The 18,823-nt window shown below is 43.6% G+C and overlaps 1 protein-coding gene across 3 annotated transcripts in view; it reads left to right on the top strand.

The window, feature by feature from the left end:
- Positions 1-18,823, top strand: part of EXOC3 (exocyst complex component 3) — a 175,298-nt gene that overhangs the window by 28,753 nt on the left and 127,722 nt on the right. For all 3 annotated transcript variants that reach the window (XM_078687789.1, XM_078687790.1, XM_078687791.1), the window contains one exon: positions 9,736-9,853. In XM_078687789.1, coding sequence (XP_078543915.1) covers positions 9,736-9,853 — 118 coding nt within the window. The remainder of the gene's footprint in view (positions 1-9,735; positions 9,854-18,823) is intronic.

Raw genomic sequence — 18,823 nt, 5'->3', positions numbered from 1 at the left:
CGCATGCTTGGAGAAAGAAGAGAAAAGGAAAGTAGGGGGAGCAGGAGGTGAGGCCGCCAGTGGTACTGGTGCACGTGCGCATGCTTGGGAAAGAAGAGAAAAGGAAAGTAGGGGGCGCAGGAGGGGCGCCTGCGCACTAAGGAGAGCAGTCTTCACTTTTCAAGCACAGCACTCGTGCTTGTGGTGCAGCGCTGCTCGCTCCCGCAAGGTAGATGCCTCCACAAGCGCAAGTGCAGTGCTTGAAAAGTGAAGACCAATGCCTAAAGGTCCTCGTAGAACAGCGCATGTGCTCTGCCTTGGCGAGACCTAAAAAGGGCAGCATTCAGATGCTCATCCTACAGGCCTAGCCGCCTTACATATAACAATAGCGGGGTATTCACCAATATTATCCTCAATCATATCAATTTATGGAGGAGAGAAATTAAATGACATCCTCTCACCCATCCAATGATGATTCAGGGAAAATATCGTCCATTAACCACATTTTCAATCTGTGTAACCTGGTTAACTTATATTCTTGTGCGAAAAAGACTGCCCTTTTGCAGCCTTCTTAGATTTCTCTCACGCAGTTTACTTGGATAATAGGAGCGTCTTGGAGGAAAAAATGAAACGTTTGTCCGATAAATCAGTCATTACTAAAATTTGTGAACGGTCTCTACAGCATTTCAAAGGCACAGGTCAGATTCGGTATGTGGGACAAAAGAACACATTTTCAACCAATCTTGGGGTGAAACTGGCACCTTTGCTCTTCATCCTTTATGCAAATTATATGTACCTTGCCATAATAGCAGCCATGCCAGACGTACCTCAAATTGGAGGTGTTAGAAATACCACTTCTTTTTGCGCATGACTCAATCCTACTAGCCCAAACACAAACCACCCTTCAAGCCTGACTGTGAGCTATGCAGCAGTATTGTAAAAAGATGTATTGTAAAAAGCAATTAGTTGTGAACTCAACCCCCACAAAGACACCTAACATTCCCTTGGTCAACACTTTGAATAGTAGGCCTACTTCAAACCTGACAACAGTACCCCAGGTCATAGAAGGGTGGTACGAGACCAGATACAGAAATATTTGGAAGAGGCTGCAACACTTTCTGCCAAGTAACTGTGATTGTGTGCAGGACATCAATTGGAATTATCCTTCTTTTTTTGGTTGTTATTGGTTTTTCCTTTTTTTAAATGTGCAAGCGTAAACATTTCCACTGCAAGTTACAGCCTTTTCTCGATCCTTTTAACATTCAACAATCGCAGTGTCTTATCCTATCGACAAATATCATTACACCTTGTTATATGGAAGCCCCCAAGTCTTATTAAAGATTTGTTCCAGTTTTACTCTGATACTGCACTCTGTGTATACGTCCATAGTGTTGTCTGATGCACCCATGTTTTAGCAAATTTAACCGGGCAGCCTGTACTCTGAGGGATCAACCTCTCGGGTTCTATGCACCCATTGAGGATTCTATTCCATTGCTTCTGTGAAAGTATCCTTGGAGGGCCCCATTCCTGGACTGCTTCTCATTTTGCTATTGACAAAGCTGAATTAATAAACAATACATGATGTCTGGGGATCACCACCTCACCCCAAAACACAGAAGTACTAGCGGTTGCATCAATTGCCACAGCGTTTGCACCATTTTATATGGCTTGCCTAAGACCGTGTATGTTCTGTCTGTTGCGAGACATATTGGCTTGCAGAGAGTTTGGCGCCACCATTAGCTTACCATTAGTCAGCTTCATTGTTGCTCTGATTTGCTTGCTTCTTATTTGTTAACTTCCCAAGTCTTTCCTTCCTCTTCTTGCGTTTGTCCCTCGACCAGAGGATGCATTACTTGTGTTCTTCCACTGTTCATTTTTCAGGTTTTCAGGTATTTTTAAGCACCGTACGAGTGCATCTGTTTTCTAGCTGTCTCCCTTGTGTACTTCTCCTTATGTATTCCTCTTTCTCCCCCCCCCCCCCCAAATAGCCGTTCTTGCTTCCCCACCATCCCCGTCTGTTTGCTTCCCTAGGCCCACCCATCCACGGTTGCCCATTTGCTTCTGTGGCCCTGCCTGCTCACTCTCCATTGTCCGTTTGCATTCCCCAGATCCATTATCCGTGTGCTTTCTCTATCTCCTCTTGTCCGTCCTCAGCTTGCCTCCCCAGCCCTCTTCACCTCTCTGTTGTCAGCTTGCTTCCCCAGCTAATGCCTCCCTCTTATGTCTGCTTGCTGCCCCAGCCCCCCTGCCCACCTTCCATTGTCAGCTTCATCTCCCAGGCGCTCTCGCCCTCTTGTTTCAGTTTGCTTCCCTATCCCCTTTCTCCCTTATTCCATTATTAGCTTACAGCCCCATCCCCTCACATACACTCTCTGTTGTCCATTTACATCTCCATCCCCTCCAGCCCATCCTCCATTGTTTGCTTCCTCAGGTCCTCCCGCACACCCTTCGAGTCTGTGTGCTTCCACATTGTCTCTCACATGCCCTCTCCCCCACTCTCATCCTTCTCTCCCATCCTCACTCCCTCCCTCCATTGCCAAAGCCAGCAGCTCTCATAAGCAAGACCTATTAGTTTTGCTAATGCTTGCTTGTATTTGCATCATTGCCTCCTTCCCCAATACTTTTATTTCAGGGCATAACCACAGGATGTGGTAGCAAGAACATTCCTCTCTACACTCCACACCGTAGCAAGAACATGCCTCTCTACACTCCACACCAAGCATCCCTTTGACTAAGTGTATCAAAATGCATATATTCGTGTGCTGGAGTCATATACCCATAGTAATAATCCCACCAACCTAAAATGGATGTGTTATTGATTCCTCAGCGACCTGCTCGCAGGCAGGTCGCTCCCCACGCTCCTGCACGGCTGTGCCTGCATTGTTTTTGCCTAATCTTGTATTTTTCCCCTGTGCCTAACTTGCTTTCTTTCCCTGACTTGTTTTTATTCCCCTGTGCCTGTACTTGCTTTCTTGCCCAGACTTGTTTTTATTCCTCTGTGCCTGTACTTGTTTTCTTGCCTAAACTTGTTTTTCCTTCCTGTACCCAGTTTTCACGCGGCCCCCGCCCCCCTGCAATCCCATTTGCCGCCCTGCCTCCCAGCTGCTCCTCCCTCCCACATCCCCTCATATAGAGGCCGAGCAGCGGCCGCACCGCTAGCGCGCCAAAGGCGCCTCTTAGGCAAGACCCCACGAAACGCCACGGCGCCCGACACCGCTACGATGCCAGAACCCTCCACGCACTCAACAACGAACAATCACACACCTGCTTCCTGGCCGCCCGAAGCGCACCCACGGACCTTTCACCTGCCAGAACTGCAGCTTCACAAGCATCCGCCCCACCATGCTGCCAACCAGGAAAGAACCCAATCACCTCAGAGGCATCCTTCTCAACAGCCGCTCCGCCCGCAAACACGCCGTTGAACTCTGGGACCTACTTGACTCAACCTCCCCAGACGTAGCCCACACTTTTCCACTCCATTTGTGTCTTGTTTCCCAAAGATGGATATGCTCATCACCTATACTATCTGGGTACCAACACACAATGACATTTCCTTTATCACCCCTCCTGTCCGTTTATTTTTCGCTTTCTTCTGTTCCTTTTCTACAACCTCCGTGGGTAAGGGAAGCCTCTGATCTCCCACCATAAAAAATAGTGCCTAAAACCTATACCAGCCATTCTGTATCTTTCTAGTTTCAGGGCTAGCTCATCAACCCCATTAAAGGCCCATTTGTTCACATTCATAAATGCGCTGCCACGTAGTCGCTACACTTATTTGGGAGACCTAGACCCCTAGAATGAACTCCTTTATACAAGGTATTCAGTGACAGACTGGGAGGGTTCCATGTCTGCAAACAACCTCTTACCCCACCACAGAAATAGCCACAGGGCACCGTTCAGTGTGGTGAAAAACCTTTGTCACCTAGAAAGGAGTGTTCTGTTATAAGTATTTATATAAAGCAGGGGAGTGCAATCATTTTGAAGAGTGCTTCTAGGCTCAGAACGAACAGAGGAAGTTAAGCATGCTGCCTCTGCTCTAAAGTGGTCAAGCTGTGACCCCAGATTACTTTTATAGATGCTCCCTTCATCTCAAATTTAATAAACTCCTAGATATTGAAAACCCCATATCTGCGATGTCAAGGCAATTATAGGTTGCCAGTAGCCTAGTGGGTATAGTACTTACATTTTCCAATTTATTTTGAAACTGATGAAAGTATTGTCAGTACTAGAGTCTGTTTGCTGTATTTGTGCTGCACCTACAAATAAAGCTAAGGAAACCAACTTTTCAAGATGCTACATTTAGATTCTGCTTTGTTATGTATATATATTTAATTAATCTGGTAATATTTAATTTTCATAAGTCGTGGACCCTCAGAGTAGGTGTCGTGAGCTTTCAGGGGTCCATGGCCCTCCAGATGTTTGCAGACCCCAGGTTATGAACCGCTGGCCTATGTCACAGAGTCAAGTTGGTCCTTTTTGTCCAGCTAGTGTTTATACTGTGCCCGCTTTACCTATGTGTTTCTCTCTATTATGATCCGACCTTTTCTTTTTAGGTTATTCTCTACATAAATTTACTTCTCTTCCAACTCTCTAATTTTCTGACTTTGTCTCACCTGACATCACTGCTGTTGTCTGTTCCTTTACTACCATCTATATGATTCCCACAGAGTGGAGCATGACCGGACTGCATCAGTATTCTTCAGGAAATAATGTTCTACGGTTTCAATAATGACCTTCACCACTAAAGGGTCTTGAAGTTCTCACATATACAAGTACCAGCCCTCTTTACATGTTCCTATCCGTATGCCTAATGTTATCAGAAGCATTGGATGGTTCGACACCTCCGCTTAAATATTAATTATTTGCCTATCAGCCAACAATTGCTTCTAGGAGGAAGTCATAATCTAGTCCCGAGTAGGATCAGTGATCTCCCAAGTAACGAATGTGAGTCACACGATTCCCATTCAACCTGACTGTTGGATTCCACAAAATATTTCAACCTGCAGGATTTCCTAAACATTTCGTGCTTGAAAAATAACCTATCAATTGTTTATCCTTCACTAAATCAGTCATACAAGAATAACAGCCTCTCTCGGAGCCTCTATCAAGTTCAGCAGGGATCTTTTCCCTGACCACAGCTGCATAGCACCCTTGAGCTTCTCTCCATGTCTTGCCAACCACTGGTACATGTGTCTTACCATGCTTACTGCTCCTCTTGACCTTGTTGTGCAGCCTGAGTGTGCCATCAATTTATATTTTCCTCTACCTATGAACCCCCAATTATTGCCTATCCGATTTGCCTTGTAATAGTGTCTTCATCACTGCTCCTCTCGTTACCTTTTTGCTTAGACCCTTAAAATTCCATGTCAAGTTCCTGAGCCTATTTGAGTACTTCAGCATCGTTGGTTCTGCTCTTATAGGTATTCCTTTTGAGGTAACATTGACACTTTCAGAACCGCTTTCAGCTGTCTCTTATTTGTACCAGTCGTCATGTGTGTCTAGGGAAGGGTTTTCTTCTACACCTTTCTTCTATCTTCACCAAGCCACGGTCTTTTCTATTTACTTTGAGCGCTGATGGCAACCAGTGTCGCCGCTCTTATTAAGAATTTGAACTAATCCTCTCACACAAACAGATTGAGGCAGAGCCCTCTTCTAGTCCTACGTTGCTCTAGTCTACAGTATGGCATGTGCCTGTCCTGTGGATGGTTGTGTCATTTGTGTATGAAATGCAATCATCCTTGGAACATTTTTAAATTAATTTATTTTTCTCTCATTTATACTTGCCCTTTCCCTTATTAGGGCTCATCTGTTGTCTAGGCTCTCGCCCAATATGTGTAATTGTGGCACTGCTGACACAAAAGATGGCTTTTCTATTTTATTTTTTATAAATGGCTCGCTACCCGGCTTACCCCTCTTCGCTGACCATGGTATCTCGAAAGCCTTGCATGCAGATCGTTTTTTGTCTTAAGGTAAGCCAACCAAAAAATGCTCCCACAGGAATTTTTCCAATAGAGTTCAAATTGTTCACATTATTTGTGGTTTATGGGTATATGACCATTCCACAATAACTTGTATTATTCAGCATTCATGCAAAACTGAAAACAATTTAAGAATGAAGTGGATTATTAAAACATTTGCATAAGAAAAACTGTCAGTTCCTTGATTTCATCACAGAAGGTTGTAAAGAAGCTAACACACACGTACATATATATTTTTTATATTCACACCCCCACTCTCTAGTAAGTGTTTAAGCCTCATCATTTTACATCATCTTCCTACAGCATATATGTGCTCTCATACAATGTCCTTTTTAAATCACTACTGTTACATGGGTGTTAAAGATGGACGCTCCATATCTGAAATAAACAAGCATTTACAATGCAATGGTTTCGCCTTTGGAAAAGTTTGAGCTATTGGCATTGTAAATGACAACATTTTTATTTATGTGTTGGTTTTGAAAATAGATAAATAAATGGCATTGTCATTTACAATGCCAATAGCTTAATCTCTTGCAAATGCGAGACCTATTGCATTTGCACCCACACAGAGCAACGCTCAGAGCCACATGCACCCACACAGACAGAACCTCACACACACAGACAGACGCAGACAGAAAAGCAAACACAGAAAGGGCACACCACACAGACTCTCACTAGCAGGCAGGCACGGGCAACAGAAAAGTACAGGGAAAGAGACAGATGGATACACGAACAACCAGCGCCAGAACACACCGTGCCGGAAATGGAAGGTCCACTCTCCCCCTTGACCAGCATCCCGGAAGCAGACGGCCCCTCCGATACTGTCTATGTGTCCCCCCCGCCCCTGTGGCAGCATAAAGACGAGGTCCGAGGCAGATCACTGACAATTGGCTCTCAAGGATTCCAGGAATTTCTGCAAGATCACAGACATAATGCGAAAATATTTTGCTAGCCACTTAAGTCAAGTAAAGCGATCAAACCGGCTTAAGCTTCAGTAATTCTTCCTTACATTGCGTAGACTTGAGGAGATATTCTGTTGCCTGAGAAACTAAGACCATGGAGTGGCTACGTACAATGCAGAATGCTCTTTTGAACAACGCTGGGTTTAAAACAAAATGCGTTTGCTGAGACATCGACTTCATTTATTTATAACCCTGTCTACAGTTTCCATTTTCCAAAACGTAATCTTTGCATTTGTTTATCAAAAAGTAATGTTTGTGCTTTAGTAGAGAGAATGGAATAGAATATGGATAGCGAACAAAGCGAGAAGATAATTATGAGTGGGAAAAGTTCATAAGTGCAGTGGATGTGAGGCAGAAGAAATCGGGGAATGACAGATATGAAAGAAAGATGGAAAGTCATGATGAGCAAGTGTGAGAGGAGAGCGAGTGACAGAAAGGTGGTAAGAGAGGAGTTTGAACGAGAGACGACCATGCAAAAAGTGAAAGCCAGTGAGGTGCTAAGTTTGCGAGCCAAAGGGAGTTGAGAAAGAGAGTGAGAGAAAGAGAGGGGTGACAAAGAGGGTGAGAAGGAAAAGGGTAAGAAAGCGAGAGGGATGAAAATATGTAAATGACACACGGGTGCAATCAAATGTACCAGTGTACCAGACGCTACATAAAAGACCCAGCTAATATTAGAACATGCCTGGCGACACATCACAATAAATGCACATACTTACGTATGGAGGCTACACATTTTGATATATCAAAACATTTAAGGAAGACATAGGTAAACAAGGAGGCTCTGCCGGGGGTCAGGGGCCACGTCACAACCCCAACCCTAGGAGTCCGAGCGGGGTGCAGTCACTGCGGGATTCAGGAAGATAACAATTCGCGCCCCATTAAAGTGGTCTTGAGAAATCGGAGCCGGAGGATACAGAGTGCAAGGCTGGCACCACGGAGCTCCACGGAGCAGCGAGAGGCGCCGCCGAGGGCTGTGGCACAGCTGGCAGTCCAGGCAGACCAGGCTGGGCCACAGAAAGCGCCGGACGGCTACATCCGCGTCCTCCTGCCCCCTCCCCCCCCCCCCCTCCCTCCTGCTCCCTGAGCAGCGGTCCGGCATGTTCAGCAGCTCTGGGTCCTCGGAGGCTGCGGACAGGGACGGGGTCCCCTCGGAGGGCACTGCCCCGCGCCCCCGTGGTGCACCCGGCGGGGGCTGTTGCTGCAAGGGTGGTAGATCCATCGTCCCAGCGGCGGCGGAGAGGCTCTCCTGGGAGCGCGCTGGCATGGCTTCGGACACAGCACCGCTGCACAGGTGGTGACTGCGCTGTGCAGGGGGGTGGGGGGAGGGCGTGAGACGACAGCAACAAAACACGCAAAGACGGAACACAAACACGGAGACGACATAACAGCGAAAACGTCAAAATACGTAAACATACAAAGGGAAAACACATTTATAAAGAAAACGCTCCTTACCTGATCGCTTCGTGGGAACTTGAATCTTGCAGCCAACTCCAGCAACAGACACTTCTAAAAAGAAGAAAACAGGCCGACCCGAAAAAAAAAAATAACACACACCCACCGCCGCGATGACGAGCAGAAGTGGGTGGAGAGCGAAAAAATCTCGGGAACGCCCACGAATCTGGTCCGGCCATGACGGACAGATCTCTGTTCCAATGGCTAGCCTCCATTTATGGAGCTAGCCAATGGAACAGAGGGCGTAATCCCAAGCCCACTCTGTTATAACATAAGATTTCTCCTGGGTGGAGCTAGGAGCTCCGGCCCCAGGCGAAACCTAAAAAGGCAGGTCTAAAATTGTATTAACTGGCCTTCAAATATGTTCTATCACTTATGGAGGTCAGTCCATTGTTCTCCTGAAAATGGGTGCAGTACCAGATTTTATGTGGCCTGTGGTACCTTCCTTTGAGCTTTCAAAGGGGAGTTGGATGCAGCTAAGACAAGGGTACGTTTTAGGAGGATTAATGATTATGGAATGACACTGTGTTGAAAAATTTGATTGGGCATTGATACACGATACTGCTAGTCTAAGTGGCCCCATACTAGAGCTCTAGTACTATTTTTTTTGTGTGCTTTAAGCAAAGACTAATTGAACATGAAAGGCATCCATGTTAAGTTAAGAAACAAAACACGATTGCAGAAATCTTTGGCTAAATCTATGCGTTTGATAAAGTGCAGCATGAGGTTTTGTAAAAAAAATGTTTTGGTAAAGTTTCAAATGAAGTTTTATAAATTCAGCAACTGGTTATCTACTGGAATGATGTTTAATCAGTTTGATGTACTTTTTATGATTAACCCAAGTTAATCGAATAAAAGTTTTTGAAACGAAACAGTTTGGTCTGTTAAAGTTAATTTTGTTGAAGTTGTTGGCCAGTGGGATCAACAATAACCCTTAGAGATTTTGATGTGTATCTCTGAATACAAAATGTACAGACTAGCATATTTTTTATAAAATGTTTGTTCACAAAGATCTCTATATATGCGATCAAAATGTAATCAAACAAATGGACAGTAACAAAAATTGCAGGGATTACAATGCAAATGTATCTGGAGAATGTTGGGGTGTATTGGGCATTTTTAAACCATGCCTCATGACTTTTGAGTCTACCTACCATCAAAAATAAATCCCTTTATGGAGCTGTAACTTATTTTATAGGACAATGTATGCAGTTAAACCTGAATAACATGATGTCTTACATTTTTCATAAAAACGCTGTGGTGTTATTTTGTTGCACACTATTCATAAAGCCAAACGCAACGTTTTTACTCCTTTCTGCTTTATTCTTTCTTGTTCCTTGTTAAAATGTTCTGCTTCGGCCCAGCTCTGAAATGATGGGGCACATTGACCTGGCCCCTGAGGTGAATGTGAACAATCTACGGCCTCTACTTTCACGCGATGTAGTGGATCTGCTTCTGAACAAATACATGTCTACTCTCACTGTGAGTAACGCCGTGTTGGCCATCTGAACCTCGAAACAAAATGTAGCCCTTTGGTATACATGAGTTGTTGAACTTTATATTGTTCTTTCATCTGCATTTGGTATTCTTTAGACTTCTTTGATGTAAGGGAAAAGTTACTTTTATTTTCATTTTCTTTTTTCTATATAGCTTATTAGCTTCTGGTCCCTTTTTTATTGTAAACTTTTGACAAAATAATTCAGCAACAAAAGAAGCTTAGTCATCCAACTTGCAGTGAAGCAAGATAATATGAATCAAACTAGCAGAAGACAAAGTGAAGAGCATCTATTATCGAATTAAATAAAAATAAAGTTCTGTTAAAGAAAAAAAAGTTGTTTTTAAAAATTGAGATGCTCAAAAGAATGAAAAATGAGTCCATGCCGCATTAATCTCTTAAAATACAACCTGTTTATGTATTGCATTATCAGAAAGATTTTAGTGCAGCTTAGTTTTTCTGCCTTTGGGTCCTTTGATCTATTTCATTGTGCTTATTTTTTATCATTTAGGTAAAACCCGTTGTTGCGCAATACACCATGTAACATATCAGTTGATAACTATTAGAGATCTTAAAGCATAATCCATGATATACATTTACTGTGATAGAGAGACAAAAACACAATTGCATCTAAATCTCGCCATAACTGATGTGTTTAGAAGGTTTCTAATAATGAAACCACATTTAAACATTACTACCCTACATAACACATCATCAGGCTACTTTTAGTGAAACAAACCTTAGCATTCCAATCAAGAAACCAGAAACCGTAAATGTTATTTCCAGTACTAACAGTATAGAAATAAAATGTGACCTAATGTTTCCTTTTCTGCAGTTCTGTAACCTACACAGTCGCACCTGCAGTGGTACTCTGCACTATTTTATATAAGAAACCTTACAATGTCCTTTATGAATATTTGAAATCCACTGTTTACCATTTACTTATTCTTAGCACTTTGCACACTATTTAGAGTAGGAAGGTTTCGAGGCAGTTATAAACTCAAGAAGCGTACCACCAAACTAGTGTTAGTTGATGTGATAACATTTGTTTACTGTGTTCATAGAGAGAGGTGTTATAAAATAGTGCTTTCATATTGATTAATCTAGGGTGATTTCTTCATCTGATTACATCTTCCTCAGTCTAACTATAGTCCTTGTTTTGTATAAATCAGACCTTGGGTGCCCACTTCCACTCCCTTCTACCCCCCCAAAGAAATGGTATTGGTACTAAAAAAAGTCTGTGCTTTGCGAACACAGAATCCCAGTCAAACCACAGATTTATTTTATAGTGATCTTTTGCAGAGATAAATGATTGCTTCCAAGCTGGATTCCCACGTAAGATTAGTACCTTAGATCCGGTCCTTTGTTTCCTTCTAATCGTATGGAAATACACCATCATATATAAAGACTATCTGTACATGGCCTTTGTCGACCTCGGGCCGCATTCGATGTGGTCTCTAGGCGCATTCTTTGGGAGGTTTTCTGTGTTTTGGGAGTTGCATTGGACATTCTAAACATCCTCATCAGACTTCATCAGGGTGACTTTGTGAGTGTACGGTGGGGTCCTGAGGGGGAGCAGACCGATCCGATGCCCATCAGCAGGGGAGTGTCCAGCTGTGTGTATTAGCACCTACTTTATTTTCTCTATTCATCAATGGGGTTTTTGACCATCTTGTTGTTTAGGGGGCAGATGTCCCGAAGTTGAGTGGAACTAAGATCCCTGCTTTCTTCTTCGTGTACCATATCCTCCTCCTCTGAAGAACTCCTTCTGGGCTCCAACTCCTCTTAACTAAGTTGGAGGACTTGTGCTCATCAAGAGGTTTGGAAATCTACTCGCAGAAGACCAAGCTCATGGCCTTTAGACCCCCTAGAAATTCAAGGTGCCAGCTATCTCTTGGCTGACACCCTGCAGTCGATCTCATCCTTTGACTACCTTGAGGTTAGGATCACTCCCTCCCTGTCCTGGACGCCCAGATTCTTAAAAGCAACCTGATTATTCCTCATTCTTCGACTGGCATTGTGAAAATAAGTGCACAAAACGTCTCAGAGTCTGGCAGCCACCCTGGCTCTTAAGGTTAATAGAGTCAAAATGTAAACGACAGCATTTTATTGTGCTGACCTGTGGGGACATTCAAATAACAACTTGCTAAAATCAAAAGAATTTAAGGGGCACATGCATCAATCTTTTGATCGGTCGCTAACGGGCCGATTTGCAGAATTGGCTCCTTTGCGACTGGTAAAGAGCCATTTTTGATGCATCAACCCAAATGCATTTGCAAAATAGGTAATCGCAATTTATGCAATTACCTATTTTGGAAATGCATTCAGGGAATCACAATTTGCGATTCTTCAAATGCAATTCAAGAAGCATTTTCAAAAAGCGACTTTGCATTAAGGAATCGCAAATTAACATCAACTTCAAGTTGATGTTAATTTGCACATCATTAAAAAAATGCACAAAATAGCATTTTACTAAGTGCATTGTGGCACACACACATGCCCTTAGTTCATGTGTGTGCACAACTTGTGCACACTTACGCTTTTTGGGGGTGCATCAGGGGGCCCTAGGCCCCCTAGCACCCTTACAATTGCATTCACAATTTGCGATTCCCTATTTGGTAATCGCAAATTGCAAATGTTTCCCATTCATTTCTATACACCTCTAGGCCCATAGGAATTAATGGGAAAGCATTCCCTAATAATGAATCTCAATTTGGAAATCGCTATTAGGGAATGTGTAGGAATCACTATTAATTTTGAAAAACCTACATGCATAAGGAATTGCGACTCCTAAGTAGCGATTGCTTAAAAATCGCTATTAAGGAATTGCAATTCCTCATCTTGATGCATGTGCCCATAAGTTCCTTAAATCCTTGCTCAATCTCCCCCAGTCCGCTCCCACTTTTCCTAGGATCTTTGCTACTGCCCAAAAAAGCAAAGAATATCTTGCTGCCTTAAGACCCTTTCCTTATTAGACCGGACTCTGGTCCAGCCAAGTATTGGACTTATACAGAAAGAATGTCTTTGAAATTAGGAGCCTTGATACAGGCAACAAGATTAAGTGGTTCAGTCATCTTAAGAACTGGTTTGTAAAACTGGGTTTACGATCCTTTTATGTCTCTCCCGAATGTATCACCCCCAATTCTGAGACTATCTTTTTTTAAAAACAGACTTTATTGCCTTTTACATGTCATACAGCAGATCCACTTCCCGTGGAATTCTGAGACTATCTTAAAGACAGCTTACTGGAGTTTCACTTTGTTTAAAGTTGTTTTTATTGAATTTTGTGTTTTTCACATATCAGGTTGTACATCAAAAACACATTACAATTTACACATGTAGACTTCCTGGGCAAGTTCACAGTACGGTTTACTACAGTGGCTGATCCCAGAGCCATATCTAGCATGTTTACAGTAATTGTAATGCCCATTGCATTTAGACTTCAACATTCTGCAATATAACATTGATATAGCAAGAAAAACAGTATATTTACCCTTCCTCCTGTTCTTGAACAATTAAATTAGCACACCGTGTCAGTCATTATGTATCGCTATTGTGTTTAGCCTACCCCGCCTTTGCCTATATCTTTTTAAGATTGGTCATATTTAATACACACCCCTGTCATCACTCTTTTTTCTTAAGCAATCCACATGTAGCCTGGATATGTGTGAGACGCATACCATACCTAAAGCCCTATTTGCAACACCTACTGATTACTGTTTGTGTTACAATGTGCCGCGTGCTCTACATGATTTAGTAGTTTTCACCCCTCATCTCGCTCAGGCGCGATGTCTAGTGTTTCAGAGTTGCTCTACCTGGATGCGCGAAAGTCTAACAATATCGCGTCCCACTCTGCCGCCAGCGGTTGCTTCCGTATCCCCACCACGTCTTCATGACGAAGTGCTTTACTTTCGGCCTGTGCCCAGCAAAGAAATGACTGAAACCAGGCGTTCGCAGCTGGGGGTTCAGGGGATTTCCAGCGTCGTGTGAGCAGCCGTTTGGCTACTATAAGTCCCAGATTCACATAGCGGGTCATCATGCTATACTTTTTGGGCCTCTGATTTAGACCTAATATACATTTCTCCCATGACCAATCTAGTATGCGTTCCGTATATTGGGCTAAATGTCTGGTGATCAATTCCCCGTACGATTGTTTATCTGTGCAGGCCCAAAGCATGTGTAGTAGGTCTCCCCCTATCATATCACATCTTGGGCATTTGGCACAGCAGCATGGAGCAAAAACTGGCCCTGCAGTGAGCCTGATTCTTCAATGAGTACTTCGAATGGCAACAGTTGACCATCACTGCGTAACTCCCGAACGATGTCCCCTGCCGCTCCCCGCCGCTCCCCTCCCCCCCCCCCCCCGCTGCCCCCTCCCTCCCCGCCCCCGCCCGGCGGCCGTGGCGACACCACATCCTCGATCACCCCCGCCCCTGCGCAGCCCACACAGGGTGCACCACACACAGCTAGGATTCAAGACACACTACCACATGCACGTACACTAGTCCAGCAGTTGTTGAAATGTTTCTCCCTCCCCCTCCTCTTTTAATTCCCAGTTATACCTTTTGGTTGACGCAGAGACTGTTGATTTTGTACACGCGCTAATGCTCGACCCCCCCCCCCTCCCGGTTTCCGTATCATACAATGGCACCTGGGTGTTTTCATGTACAGGCAGCGGAAGCCCAGCGATCCAGGTGACGGCGGGGGATACGATCCTGCTCTAGCTCGCTACTGTACTGAACAGGGAACATAACTTAATGCAATGACTGTTGGATTTCTTTCAGCACCCTGGTCCTAGCGCAGTGCCATGAGCCACAAGCGCTGCGGCACGAGACATTTACTAGCACCGCTACTTGTGAACTAATGCATTACCACTAGCTACTGTTTATTTTCACTCGCATTCAATTGACATGTCATTATGTACTGATAGCCGAGTACCGCTTGTAGTAGTGGTTTATTGTTATGACACTGTGTGACTGCTGTTTACCTTGTCTGTGAAACTAAATAAAGTTTGGGACCGTTGGTCTTAAAAAAAAAAGAAATCACTGCATAACTCCCCTAGAGTTTGTATTCCTGCCTCCTTCCATTGGGAAAGCTCTGTATCAATGATTGCTTGGCGTCACCTGGGCGTGCCAAGTATGGGGAGAGACGGCACATATGGGGTGACCCGTTTTGTAATTCGTAGACTGCAGTGGAAACAGTTGTAAGCCACCCTTACTAGTAATTGGGTAGGTGATTTGCCTTTTCTGCCTGGATGGAAAAGCGTTACTTACTGGGGGTGGATGAGGCTGGCGCTTGCGTGGATGTGTCCTCTAAGTATCGTGCACTTAGCCATCTTGCTACCTATTGGAGTTGTGCAGCTAGATAATATTGTCCATATTGGGTAGCGAAAGGCCCCCTCGATCGGTCGGGGGGTACATTTTGGTTAGTGCTACCATGCTGCGTGTCCCGCACCAAATGAATTGCCGCATATCTCGTTTGAAGCCTTTAAATAGCGCTGGCCTGACATGCAGTGGTAAGTTTGTGAAGTGATAAAGGAGGCATGGGAGTACCACCATCTTCAGTAGTGCAATACGCCCATAACTGTCAGACAGCTTACTAGAGCTTCATAGTGGACAAGTAGCACCGCTCAACTAATCTTGGCTCCTTGTCACTTCTATTTATGTCCTGTAAACCTGTCCCTAATTTTGAGGGTTACATCGATGAAATCTCCTCCCCCTTCCCTCCCCCCAAATGGCAAAAAGCCTATATATCAAAGTCTGTTTTGGCATTCTGCCTTTGGGGACCTTTACCCATAACTAACTTGTCTCAGGATCTCACCATGATGCCTGCTTGCAAACTATGTGCTTCAAGCGTGAGGATATTGAACACTTTATGCTCTTTTCTCTTATGTCAAATGAATTTGCCCCTTGGCCTCCCCTTCGGTATCAACAGATTTCAGGTGGCCCACAGGATCCTTACAACTGATTCCTCAAGGTTTATTGTATTTGCCATCAGCAGATATCTCCTTGTGGCTTGGTCTGTACGATACAGGCACTTCCTGACCGATCTCAAGTGTCCATTTTAATCTGTGGGGTAATATTTGTTCAGTGTATTTATCTTGGGAGATGTGTAATGCCAAGTATCGTGGTGAACTTGAATCCTATACCCTTGAACATCATTTTTTTTTTTTTTGCAGAGTTTTATATAGCGCGAACTAGACCCGAACTGAATCAGGTATCAGAGCGCTTTACATAGCACCAGTTACGTTACATGAGGACACGCATTCATTTTTAGGCACGGGGAGATTAAGTGATTTGCCCAGAATCACAGGAAGTTTTTTGGCGTCGTTACCGAGACTCGAACCCAGATCCCCAGGTCCGAGGTCGAGTGCCCTAGCCGTTAGGCCAACTCCTCTCCCATCATTGACCCTAAAAGGTCAGGATTCCGCAGATTGGTTGATTATCTCTATTCATTTTTGCACATTCCCATCGCCCTAGCTTATTGTTATGTGACCCGTTGTGACTCTAACCCTAGTGCCTACAGTGGCTTTAATGGGTCACTGGCACTTTTTTAAGCACTGTCCCAAGTCCTTGGAGTTAACAACATAATTGTTGGAGCACATAGCCGAATCGGTATCAAGGTGTATGTACTCCTCTCTTTCCTTTGCACTTGAGGTTATAACCCATCCAGCCTCTGTGTAATGGTGCCTGGTCGCGCCTCCCCCAATGATGTTGCCATTGGCTGTATACTGCTCTGAAACGCTTTATATAAATTGAGGGACTATTCCATAATTTTAATTTTGTGTGAACTTTTTAGACTGTCATATTAGCCGTACAATCACTGTTTTATGCTATGTCACTATGCAGTTTATCCTAATGCACCCCTTTTTTTTGTCTACTAGTGCAATTCACTCCTGTAATCTGTACCATTTAATCACTGTGATATCTATTGACTCATGTCTGCCACCAAACTTTTGTAATAATAAACTATTGCTCTGTTATGATTAGTTTTTGATAATTGATGGTGTCTCTTCTTATGGAACAAACTCCTCCCCCACCAATTAGCTCCCTCTGATATCACTAGAGATGGAGCCTTAGCCAAAATCATCCATTCTTTGTCAGGATAGGTTTATCACTAAATTGCTTCCAACTATTTTGTTTATTTTTGATTGTTTACTTGTTTCAATCTTTTCTAAAAAAATAAAAAAAATGTTTACAGCAGCATTTGTGCACCTGCCTCCTCAATAGTGATTGCAGCAGTTATAAATAGGGAATTGGAACCCTTCCAAACTCATTCACGAAGCTACTGAATTCTGATCCCAAAAAAGGCAAAAGCCCTTTTAGGAGTGATTACATCCATACATTTTCTTACATTTTCTTCAAAAGTCTATACATCACAGGGGGCATTCATTTGTAGCTCTCCATCATCACTGTTTCAGTTAAATGTCACCCACATAGCCACTGGTCCGTCCATTTTAATCGGGCAGCCGGATGATAAAATTCAAAATCGAGCTCACCCCCTCAGCCTCTAACTGCTGAGTCTGTTGTGATTTTTTTATTTACCCAGGGCTAACCTGCATTTTCTCATGCTCCAAGGTAGTCCAAGGTAGGTTATCCAGTTGTGTGTGTGTGTGTGTGTATATGTATATATATGTGTGTGTGTGTATGTATATATATATATATATATATATATATATATATATATATATATATATATATATATATATATATATTACCTACTGGCGGTCGCCAGTAGGTATATATAGTTAGGATTTTTTCTCTATGGGATTTTTGAAAATTCTATGTCTAATAACTTTGGCGTTTGTGGACGGAATTGGCTGAAATTTTCAGGAAAATGGCACATTTTGTTTCTGAGCAGCCCTTGAAAATTTGGGGGGGGTTCGTCAAGGGGGGGCCGAGAAAAAAGGGGGGTCCCAAAACGTGTTTTTAACATTGAGTTTTCCATAGGGCGGTTGGCCTCACTTTTAGCCCGAACGGCTGAATGGATTTGCACGAAACTTGGCAAAATTGTAGGGACTGGTAGCCCGATGTGCCTTTTGTAGGTCTCAATATATGTGCTCCAGTGGATTTTGAGAAATTAACGTTTAAAAAAAGATATATATCTGTAACAGCGGACCGGGCAGCGTCCCAGGACGCGTACTTTGCGCGCAACGGAGCTTTGTGAAGCGAAGCTGATTGGTTCTCTGGCGTCTGTCAACATTCCAAAAAGTCCGTAGCGGCCGCCATCTTGTCTCTCGGTAGGATCGAGAGACAAGAGGAGGCCAAAACGAAGGGGGAAATGACCATAAGGGGGCATAGTAGATCCTCGCTGACCCCCTAGGTTTGATGTGGAGGTTTTAAAAGGGCCCCGCGGGGCAAAAAAAAAAATAATAATAATAATCGAACGGCTGAATGGATTTGCACGAAACTTGGCAAAATATTAGGGACTGGTAGCCCGATGTGCCTTTGCTAGGTCTCAATATATGTGCTCCAGTGGATTTTGAGAAATTAACGTTCAAAAAAAGATATATATCTGTAACAGCGCTCCGCTTCGCGTAACGGAGGTTTGCGAAGCTGATTGGTCATTCTGTCACTGGGCTATAGTTGGGCTACATCTGGCTGATATTTGGGCTACATTTGTTTTTTTGTGTGTCTGGCGGCCATCTTTGGGCTACATTGGGCTACATTGGGCTTCATTGGGCTACATTGGGCTACATTTGGGCTCCAACATATATATAGGCCAATGTAGCCCAATATATATTTTTCAAATTTAATTTTCGTAAAAACCACTGGAGCATATATCTTGAGACATAGCAAAGGCACATCGGGCTACCAGTCCCTACAATTTTGCCAAGTTTCGTGGAAATCCATTCAGCCGTTCGAGCTAAAAGTGAGTCCAACCGCCCTATGGAAATGAAGGAAATGAATGGGTAATTTGTAATTAGCAAATAGCTAATCGCAAACTAGGAATGGTAA

This window comes from Lissotriton helveticus, chromosome 4_1, assembly GCF_964261635.1.
Source record: "Lissotriton helveticus chromosome 4_1, aLisHel1.1, whole genome shotgun sequence".
Taxonomy (NCBI): domain Eukaryota; kingdom Metazoa; phylum Chordata; class Amphibia; order Caudata; family Salamandridae; genus Lissotriton; species Lissotriton helveticus.
This window is presented reverse-complemented; position numbering and strand designations above follow the sequence as displayed.